General features: G+C 30.5%; 1 protein-coding gene across 5 annotated transcripts in view; it reads right to left on the bottom strand.

The window, feature by feature from the left end:
- Positions 1 to 11,182, bottom strand: part of LOC124364260 (cyclin-dependent kinase 11B-like) — a 33,128-nt gene extending 21,946 nt beyond the window's left edge. Inside the window, exons 1-3 of one of the 5 annotated variants that reach the window (XM_046819604.1) lie at positions 10,699 to 11,182; positions 6,764 to 6,799; positions 145 to 262 (exon numbers count right to left, since the gene is read on the bottom strand). In XM_046819604.1, coding sequence (XP_046675560.1) covers positions 145 to 262; positions 6,764 to 6,799; positions 10,699 to 10,811 — 267 coding nt within the window. In that variant the 5' untranslated portion in view covers positions 10,812 to 11,182. The remainder of the gene's footprint in view (positions 1 to 144; positions 263 to 6,763; positions 6,800 to 10,698) is intronic. The other 4 variants (XM_046819602.1, XM_046819603.1, XM_046819606.1 and 1 more) reach the window with 4 other exon arrangements.
- Positions 11,183 to 11,457: the final 275 nt, after the last annotated feature.

An 11,457-nucleotide genomic window follows, 5' to 3' on the forward strand; every position in this document is an offset into this window, starting at 1 on the left:
AACACTCACTAAATAAAACTTGTATCACTGAACAATGGCAAAGGTCCAAAAAAATCCTGTTTCCTTCACGATCCTTCCATTGTCAAAAACAAACTACACACTATTCATATATTTAAATAGACTGATCATTTTATTTGAACTTACATGACTTCTCCGTGAAGAGGAAACTGAATGTTTGTCCCTACGACTGGAGTGAGACTTGTGCACAAAAGCCTGCGGGGGTTTGATTTCCAGAGAGTCGGCTGTATCGTCTTCTGACAGGCTGAAACACATAAGGCGAACAATAAATTTTGCGTAATTGTTTTTAACAATTAATGTATACTAATCTGAACGGATTCTTGAAATAATACTCAAATGTATCAGGGTCTAATCATTATAAATTTTTTTTGACTAGAGAAACAATAGGATAAACATGGAATAAATGGAAACGTAAAGTAAGAGACAAGACTAACACTTGCATTGGGGCAGAGAGGACGAAGTACAGATAATTAAGTTAACCTCTCCAAAAACATTTACTCCACTTCGGCCTAGATTGTCAAGTCATAAAACAATAGTGTTGTCTATGTGTCAGTCTTTGACAATGAAATATATCAGTTACTCCCTCCACCGACAGCGATCATAATGATAATTGTTTGTCAAAGGATTGTAATTTTAGCAAAGATGACAATACAATAATCACCTTGTATTGCAAAAATCACCTGGCACCGCCAAATCACCACCTCCATGTTTTTATCTTAAATTTAATTTCTTCAAAATACCAGTTTTTTCTTTGATTTAAAAAAAAAAACAGGTATTTTTTTAAATAAACGTAGAATGTTTCTCACAACTCAACAAAACGTTTTTCAAAACTTCCCCATAAAAAATATTGTAAATGGGGCTATCATGGTTTTTAACCGATTGGCTCATAAATACCCCAGCTGTAATAACTTAGTAAGGGCCTACAATAGTGTATTTTTCTTCTTTATATGCTGTTACTTGTTTCAGGCCTATTGAAATCTAGTTCTTGGATTACCGAACAAATAATTTATACAAATGAAATCGCTATTTAGGTTCACACAGTGATCTGTCACTAAATTTGTCTGTATTTTTTATGAAATGGTTTTATATTTTTAAGAACATTTTTGTAGCATATTCAATTCTGACCATTTTGGTGGCTTAACATTACTAAAAAAATATATATTAGCTATGACAACGTATAATATCAGTGATGTAATAAATTTTATCCAATGTTATGAAAAATCAATGTATAAATTTTGGAAATTTTAAGCTATCATCAATATTTTGGTCTAAAGGAACAATCAGTAATGGACTATACTCGTATTAAACCACAAATAACTGAACAGCACCAAACGAAATATCACACTCAACTTGTGATTATATTTTGGCAAGTTGGTTTGGATCCAACCATCAATTGGTTTTCTCTAATTTAAAATATAACAGCTCTTGAAAATTTCCGACTGTAGAGAAATTTCAGTCACTTTTAAGAGCTTGAATGCGGAATGACATGGCTGACTATCACCTATGTGATAAGATAAGACATTTCAGTGTTTCATAAATATTGTTGGGACTTCAGTTATCAATATTTTGCAACTGTTTTGCTCTACTATGTGAATTAGAATTAATCCATATGCTTTTTACCAACAAAAATTAAGTGATGTGTTAAGTTTTTTTTTAAAGGGATCACAACCTTTGTTTGAAATGAAAAGTTAATATTAAATATAATTCATCTTTTGAAAAAAAAAGAAATAATCAATAAATGAAGTTTTTAAACTTTAAAAATGTAAACTTATAAAATTTGTTACAAAGAGATGGTCTGAAAAAAATTAACCTCAATATGACATAAGAAAATATTTCTATGAAAAATATAGTTTAAGACCTAGAAAACATCATGAATACAACACTACAGTATTCAATATCCAATTATTTAGAATTAAATGGTATACCAATGGGAAAGGAACAAAACTTAATTTAAATAGTTAATAAAGTTGGGACCAGCTTAGGAAACCACGATAGCCGTTCATCATTGTTTGTCAAATTGTTAAAAATTGTCCGAAATTGTCAATATCGATAAGTATAATCGTTTAGTTTACTAGGGGAATTGTAAAAGAGTAACTTCTCCTGCACAAGAGGCAAATCAAGTTTTTTATATAACAAATCAGCCATTCTTTTATAACAGACACATCAGTGTTAAAAAATGAAATGAATTTAAAATTAGTTTTTAAGACATATTTATGTTGTAAAATACTTTAATTTACCAAATCCAAAGAAAATAGTTTAATAGAAGATGTATATTTATTTTTATTCTAGGTTAAAGTTGCCTGTTGATGAGACAGTCTACTAATAACAATAATCTAGTTTTTTTAAACAGCTGATTTTACCTAGTGTATAAGTGTTTCTTAGATATGAGGTTAGAGAGAGGAAGCTTGGACATTTTACATAAACTTGAGCTAAATTTAAATAAACTTGGTAAGTAAACAAGTCCTTATTTCCAAATAATTCTGACGTATGTCACAGTGTCACATACGTAACAAGAAACATGAACAAGTTTAAACTGCATCTCATCTAGAATGTTGACATGGATAACATTTTGTAAAAGTAAGGTCAAGTTAATGATTGTTAATATGATATTTTTTATTTTATTTTAAATATTATTCTTTGGCAAGTAAACTCTGTTACGTATGTGACACATCAAAATGTTACGTATGTGACACATTAAGTTATGATAGAAAAACTGTCAATTTGAAGAAGAATTAACTTAGGAAGTTAGTTAACCTAGCCTATCTACCAAGTTAATCTATTTATTTATTTATTTTAAAGCCTTCCAGACTGATTTATGTACAAAAAATAAAAGGTTGGCATAATGATAAAGTTTATAGTTTTGCTTGTGTTAGTGATGATTTGAAGCATTGTAAGAACTCTGTTTGGACATTTATAAAAGTTCTTGTAAAAGAAATTAATCAATTAGCTGCAGAAATAAAACATTTACATATATTTTCTGATAACTGTGCCGGACAATTTAAAAGCCGGTACACTATGTCAAATATTTGTTTTGCAGAGGAAGACTTTGGTATTGCAATGAACTGGAATTTTTTTGCTTCCAGCCATGAGAAGGAGGCTGTAGATAGTATCGGAGGGATGGTAAAGAGGATTGTATGGAGAGTAGTAAAGGGTCGGAAAGCTTTTGTTAATACCCCAGAAGATTTCTACAGAGTGGCATTGGAAAAATGCAAAGAAATTCGGCTATTGTTTCAAAGGAAGAAATAGATCATAATAGAAAACATCTTGAGGAGAGATGGCCAAAATTCATCAAATAACTGGTATTCAAGCAATGCACCACTTTCAAGCATATAGTGATCACAAGATACTGATTAGCAGGACATCAAAATCACTCGTGCTTAAAGTTGACATTAAGAATGAAGAATATGACACTACAAAACTGTCGACCCGACGACGGCTACACTATGAAGATGCTTACAGTGATGAATCTGATGATGATAAGTATGAGAGTACTGGAAAATGCACAGATGAAGAGCCCATTATCAAACACTGATAGAAATGTCCAACGCCCAAATCCTGGTGACTTTGTATTAGTGAAATTATTAAGTAATAAAATGAAAGAATTTCGCTACGTAGTAGTTTGCCAGAGCAAAGTAAATGAAGATATTGTAGTCACTTTCTTGAGAAAGTATGGGGAGGATACTACACTGTTTAAAATTGATGAAAATGATGAAAGGCTCGTGGCTACTAAAGACATTATTCGGGTGTTGGAACAACCTAAAATTAAAACCGTTGAGTTTGTGTACTTTATCAGTTTCCAAAAACTGTACATGTTAAAGAAGTGTGACTATTTTCTGTTAGTTTTACTTAGAACAAAAGTGTACCCAACTTATTTAAAAATTAATATTGTAGAAATAGTTATAAGGAACCTTAATATACAGTATATGTGAATTTAGTACCTAAGTTTTATTGTAACGTTTTCTATGTGAATTGATAACAAGTTACCTATTTTGTTGGTTCAGTTCAGTTGTAAGGATATCACTTTTAGATAGAATAAGTTGTTATTTTTATCATAAATAGTGTTCTTGGTACTCTAGTTATACTTGTCACATACGTAACAAACAACCTGTCACATACGTAACAACAAATCACAATTTTTAACAAGTATTCAAAACGTGTTGGTACATTGATTAATTAAGAGTTGTACGTAAATATTAATTAGGAATGCAATTAATTTTATTTTAAATTTTATTGAAGGAAAAATTAACAGAATTTTACCATTATGTACCTGACACTATAAGGATGAGTGCCTTTCATGTCACAAACGTAACAGCCATAAAAACACGTATTGCTTGGAAAATAATAAAAATTTTTGTGCCCAATTTTGTATACTTTTGAATTAAATCACCTTCTATACACTGAACTGTGATAAATGTATTTATATAATTTTACTTTATTTATATTTCACCATAAATGTGTATAAGTGTCACATACGTAACAAAAGAATGGCTGAAATTAGCTTTTGTTGACATAATGAAGATATTGCTGAGCATATTCTGTACAACAATTTTGGATCCGAAGAGAAAAGAACATCTTTTGGCTTAACTTTAGTGGAGCCTTTCACTTAGGAGGAGATAGGGGATATCATTTTTGTATGTATATCTGTCCACTTGATATTTTGTATGTATATATGTCCGCTTGATATTTTGTATGTATATCTGTCCGCTTGATATTTTGTATGTATATCTGTCCGCTTGATATTTTGTATGTATATCTGTCCGCTTGATATTTTGTATGTATATCTGTCCGCTTGATATTTTGTATGTATATCTGTCCGCTTGATATTTTGTATGTATATCTGTCCGCTTGATATTTTGAAAACGAACTGACTTTGAACTGTGCATTTCAATATGCGTAACACTGACCTCGATGATGATGTATAAGACTCCATGGGATTTGGCTGAGCATTAGTGAATATTTTTACATTGATCTTATGGTTAATGGCAACAAAAATAGCAGAATGAATAAATAAACTCGATACACCCATGTAAGACACTTTTAAACTTGTGACGTATTCTTTATATCTGTATATTTTTGGCAACAAAACAAATTTTGCCATGATTGTGTGATGAAAACAAAGTTCAATTTCAATTTAGATGATATCACAGCATGAATGTCAATAAAGAAAATGTAGCTAATCAACATTTCCGATGAATTTTCTATCATATTGATAAGTCTATATTTTACACAATAACACAAGAGTAAGCATACGTTCATTCACAACGTGAGGAAGTACCCACTTCTTTAAGTAGATAACCGTTGATCAATAAATTTGCTCTCTGGCAATAAAATCAGACAAATGGCCATAAAAAAGGCAGTCCTTGCTTGATTCCTGAAACCTATTTTTTCAAACTTAAATTGGGCTAATCTAAATTCAATATTTTCACCAAAATTAATCTCATTAAGCTTTATCGCTATTGTTTCTCCTTATTTATATATATAAAAAATGGAAAAAGTAATAAAGTACTAAAAGTTGCTCTATATTCTAATTGTAAATAATTCCCCCATACAAAGCCATCAAAGAAATGAATATGGCAGAAACAGCAATCCAAAATATATTTAACCCTTTTAGGACTAAAGAGGGTTATTTACATAAAATAATATTAGAAACTGAAAAATTTTGTTTCCGATGGTGAACATATTTTTTTGTTCTTATTAATGAAAAACTAAAACTAGTAAAATATTTGTTTTATTTTATACCCAACCACATTATTATTGAGTAATATTATATTGTGGACAATTTTACAATGAATAGTAGTATTTTTTAAGTTATACCTATAATGTATTTAAAAAATGTTTACATTTTTCCTAATTTTTAATTTCCAGTAAAAGCTTCAAGAAATATCAAGAAAAAGTAGTCACTTCAAAAGTATTTAGCCTACCCGTAACAATTATACAAAGTTTTCATCGTCCTAAAAAGGGTTAAAAAATAAGAAAGCATAAGCTGTTTGTAAAACTAAATACAGTGGAGTTAAAAATATAAGCTTTGTGAATGATTAATATTATGTTAGCCAGCTTAGAGAAATCCATATAGATAGAAGGTTAGCCCTGGAAAGCTGTTAGTTTTCCAGTGGATTTTAGAACTAGGTAGCTTTTCTATGAATAAAGGTGTTTTTCTAAGAGCTTGATTGCTTTACAAGACACAAGAACAATATTACAAGATATTAGGACAGAGGGTCCATTTGCCACTCTGTTGATGTTTGAATGTCATTTCACTTTATTTGCTCCCTGCCATACCATAAACCCGGGTTAGATATATAGCTAAGCACACAAAACAATTAGGTATAGAAATAACAGAACATGTTTAGTATGATAAGCTTTGTAGATTTTAATTGATTTATTTCAATACTTCAAAAACCTTCAAGAATTATATGGCTGAGGTTTTAGTGCCTGGTCTATTAGAAGGCTTTTCACTTCCATCTTAAAGCCTACAACTTCCTTTGTTTGACACATAGTTCCCAACAATTTGCTTGATACATCCAACCTTCAAGCCACATTTACTAAAGTCAATACCTTTGTATAGATTACACTTTTGATTATTACAGTGCGTATTAAAATTGCTGTATGTAAAAAACAATACGCCTATTACTTACATAATCCAAAACTTATCAATAGGCTATTAAAAACATTTACGAAAGTAGACATACAGAAAGACAAACAAAAAAGCAACAATCAAAGCAAAATAAGTACTTTTAGCCTGACTCACCAACAATAGTCTGACTGGTTCCATTTTAGTCCAAAACTGTGGAAACCCCAAATATTTAATAACATAACTAATTCAACTGAAAATTCCATGAAAGAAAAGAATAAACAATAATAAAAATTAACACCAGGTTTGTAACATATCCATTTATATGGATATTAATATTAATGTATAAATTAAAGTTTTTGGAACGCATAAACATTTACTAAAATTACTACTTGCGAGGAAGTAGTAAATTATGGATAGGTGAATTTACAATATTTGTTTGTTTTTTCATGTTGCTTTTCATATAAAGCAATAATAGCTGGAGGCATTAGTGATCAGTCCATACAGAATTTGATTTTTTACTAATAGATACTACATTGAGTGTTGATTTTCGTATGTTGCCATCAGCGCGGGGCAGCATCCAAAAGTTCTACTGTAGCCTGCACTGATGGCCAGAGGCATTTGTGTCCGGCTGATAAGAACTCTCAGTCTTACAGGGTCTAAATTAATAAAAATGTGATTTATTTGGGTAATATTAGCCTGATTTCAACATTATTGTTATTTTACGTACCTAAAGATGGTGTAAAGGCTGACGTCAGCAGCAACCAATAGGAGGTTCACAAAATCATAACAAGACCATTTGACGCCCACAAAATAATGAAATATTACTCCGTGTGAGAAAAGAAGTTGTACTTTTAATGTTCAATAATTTCGTTATTTGTCAATTATACCTATTAAAATTTTATACTGTTTTGTTCAGGAGGACGAAAGCAATAGATTAATAATATGAAACTTGTATTTTGCCATTCCGGCTGTAAAGTTCACAATTATTACCCAGCATAGTACTGTACTTACAATAGCTTTACAGGGTAATTTAATTTAAATGTACGATTTACATGCCTGACAACATTTAAATAGATGTTCGATTCCATTCAAGTGTTGGGTACTTATCATACTCGTGATAGTATTCTCTTTAACTATTCATTCATTTACTACAGCTCGTTGTACATATGATATAGAAACATTTATATTAAGTTAATATTGGCTTTTTGAATTATTTATTGATTACAATTTAAGAAAGTTTTGTTAAATTTGTTTGCATTTTTTTCAAATTTGCTTTAGTCTACACCAGCAATGAGATAAAGTAACAAAAAACAAAGTTGTAGAACATAAAAAATGTAACTAGAAATGGTGATCAGCTCTCTAGAATTTGATCTATTAGGGATAGGTACTATCTCGAGGGATATTTTTCATTCACCAACATCAGCGCGGTGCCATATCTGATGGCCGGAAGCACTTGTGTCAGTCCGATACAAAATATCGCAGAAGGCCTACATTAATAAAAACATTCATTTGGGTAAATCTTCTCCTGATTTAAGTGTTATTGTTATTTTACATATCCAAAGATGGCATAGCAGCTGATGACAACCGGAACCAGTAAGAGGTTGTAACAAGGTCACAAGAAATCATGTGACACCCATGCGGATGTACAATAGGTTGATAATGCGAAACTCGTAATGTGCCACTCCAGCCATTAATTTCACATTTACCTAAGAAAATATCCATTCACAGTAGAAAAGTACCTCATAGTTCCTAACCCTGTAATGCAGTCCCCTCCCCTCCCCCCCAATCAAAACCATAAAGCCCTCCTGACTGCAGTATAACAAAAGGCCACCACCACAATAGAATCACAGTATATTCTTAAAAACAGTAAAAAGTAACTAAATGTTAAACTGTTTTGTTTGTTACATTTTATAGATACACAGCATAAATAGTTTTTATATAAAGTAATTCGTGTCAACATTTTTGTTTCTATAGTTTAGATAATCATAAATATGATTACATTGTGGTGGTGGCCTCTTATTATACTGTAGCCTTCCTCCCAGTCCCTAGCTAGTTAAAATACCCGATAAGGCTACAGTATTAGCTTAATTGAGAGCAATTATATTTTTTATAAGTTATTGTTAATTATGCAATAGGCTTAATTCTTGATGGAAACAATTATACAGCCTACATTGTTAAAATCATTCTGGCTTTTTTCAGAAATATCGGAGCACATGAAATGAAATAAAAATACCTTTATTAACATAAGGAATGGCAACTAAATTACCTCTATTGGCAGGCCATTTCTCCTGGTTTTGCAAGGATGTTTTATAAAAATATAAGAAATACTAAGTTATATGATTATGAATTGTCAAATATATGGTTTTTTTGGTGCAGTATAATAAGAGGCCACCACCACAATAGAATCATATATATATATATGATTGTATATATGATGTGTAAGATCTTTATAGGCCTATATCTGTAAAAACAGTAAAAAGTAACTAAATGTTGAACTGTTTTGTTTGTTACATTTTATATGATATTTTTCATCAAAGTTACGATTGGATAGAAAGTCTATTTTATACTATGCATAGTATATTTTTATAAGTAAAAGTTTTTATTTTAATTTTGAAAGTTTTTAGCCTATAGGCCTAGGCTTTATTTTTTGCAGGTGGCATATTTGTACTAGATCAACATTTCAAAATATACAAATTATTTATAAATTTCTCTAGTTTCATAAAATATATATAGCCTAGTTTGATGGACTTATTTCATAGAATTTTATTTTTGAATTGATAAAGCTTGCAAACAGAGCATTTTTTATGAAAATTGACATTAACCTTTCAATTATGTACCATATTACAACAATAATAGTGTTTCCTTACATGACACAGTATTATGCTATATCACATGAAGAATTAGCAATAACAAAGTATCAATAACAAGGACAAAATTATTAGCAAAATTCATCATATTTATGAATCCAGAAAGCATCAGTTTTCTTACATGTCAAAACTTTATATGTTCAAATTTATAAGAAATGTTCAAATTTTCTTCTTATTTTGAAAAAATAACATTTTATTTATCCACTCAACACATTCTGTATTGTGAACACATATCACTAATTGTTATAAAAATGTATTTACAAACATGTACAATGATAAACTTAGTTTCGGATGAGGCACTGAGATCTTACACTAGGCCTGATAAGATTCAATAACTTGTGGTCTACTGGTTCACTTTCTAACAAATCTCTTATAGCCTATCACTAGATAAATCTAAATAGTTCCTATCCACTTTAAATGCAATAATGTTAGTAAAATTCAACACGTGATATATATAAAACTTGCTAAAATACAAATTTGACACTTCTAACCAAGGCCTACATAGATTATGAAATAGATATTTTTAAACAAAATACTAATTATTTGTTTCACTACGTCACTCCCATGAAAGATAAATAGTTTTCAAAACATGTTAACACCACTTGACTAATAATTAACTTCAAATAATAATACATACTTGCAACAAGAAACGTAAACAAACTATCCAATACGTAAACAACAGCAAAGTAACAACAAGAGTGAAAATAAGATATGATATTATTCTTATCTTAGACTTGTATAAAGATCACAACTTACTCAACTTCATACTAATAGGCTAGCCTAGATACATTGATTTATCTGCTATAAAATGCTTTCACTACTTTCTTAGAAAAGCACTATAATTACTTTATAAAATGGCTTTTTCACAGCAATGTTTGAGCGTCGCTATAGTGATTGTCACCAGTGGAATTAAGGCAAAGTGAGTCTTGTAGACTGTAGCCTGCCCTGAATTAAGACAAATATGAAAGATAAGAACTGGAAGTCTTTCATACACAGTGAAACCTCATTGTCTCTAAAATTGGGATATCTAGAGTTAATTACTAACAATGAGTTTGTAACCTGCTCAGCTAATTAATTAGTTTAAATAATTGTGTTGTGTGTGTAAATAAATTGCTAAATAGCCTACTAAACCTACAGTATTGAGACAAAAGAACCAGCAAGAACAGATTAAAGTAAAATTATTTAGTTGACAAATATTCTCAAATATAAATAAATAAACTTACACACTAAGGCCTAACTTACCTTAAAGATGATTCAGACATGGTTTTCTTGGAAACAGGAGTAGGCACTTTCTTTATTTCTCCTTCTTCAATTCCATCTTCTATTTCTATATCAGAATCGCCATTATCTGACATTCTATGTAGATAGGCAAGTGTTACTAAATCTAAATATTATTGTAATATTCAGAAAGAGTTTTTAAGTGCAGTAACACTGGATTTTAGTAACTTGTTATTTCATTCGGACATTTAAGTAACCAAATGTTAGTACTAAGACAGGTATGAAAAATTAAAACAAATAAAAACTAAACGCAACTATCTGATTCGCGATTTATAATAACAAATTTATATTATAAATTTGCATTCAATCGACTGAAAGAATCACGCACTTTCTGACAAACTCCAAACAACAACCACAACACAAATTATCAAGACCGCCACCTACGACTGACGACGAACTAGTGTCGTTCGGAGAGAGTACCAATAGCAGCGACGACTGGCGACAGACTGAGCCGACCGAACCGAGCACTACTATTGATCGATGCAGACTAAGGGGTTAAGAATAAAGTTGTAGACTACATAAACGTAAGTAACTAAACTAAAACTCTCAGACACATTGTTTGACTGTAATTGTGCATGCAATAAACGAAATTGAACATGCTTTCTTCAATAGTGACGAGAACAATTTCTTCACAGAAGAAGAACACTCGAGCATTCATATATAATTATAATAAATGTTATAATAAATTGTCTTGCGGAGGAACTGTGTCTACGGGCTAATAAT

This window comes from Homalodisca vitripennis, chromosome 6, assembly GCF_021130785.1.
Source record: "Homalodisca vitripennis isolate AUS2020 chromosome 6, UT_GWSS_2.1, whole genome shotgun sequence".
Classification (NCBI taxonomy): Eukaryota; Metazoa; Arthropoda; class Insecta; order Hemiptera; family Cicadellidae; genus Homalodisca; species Homalodisca vitripennis.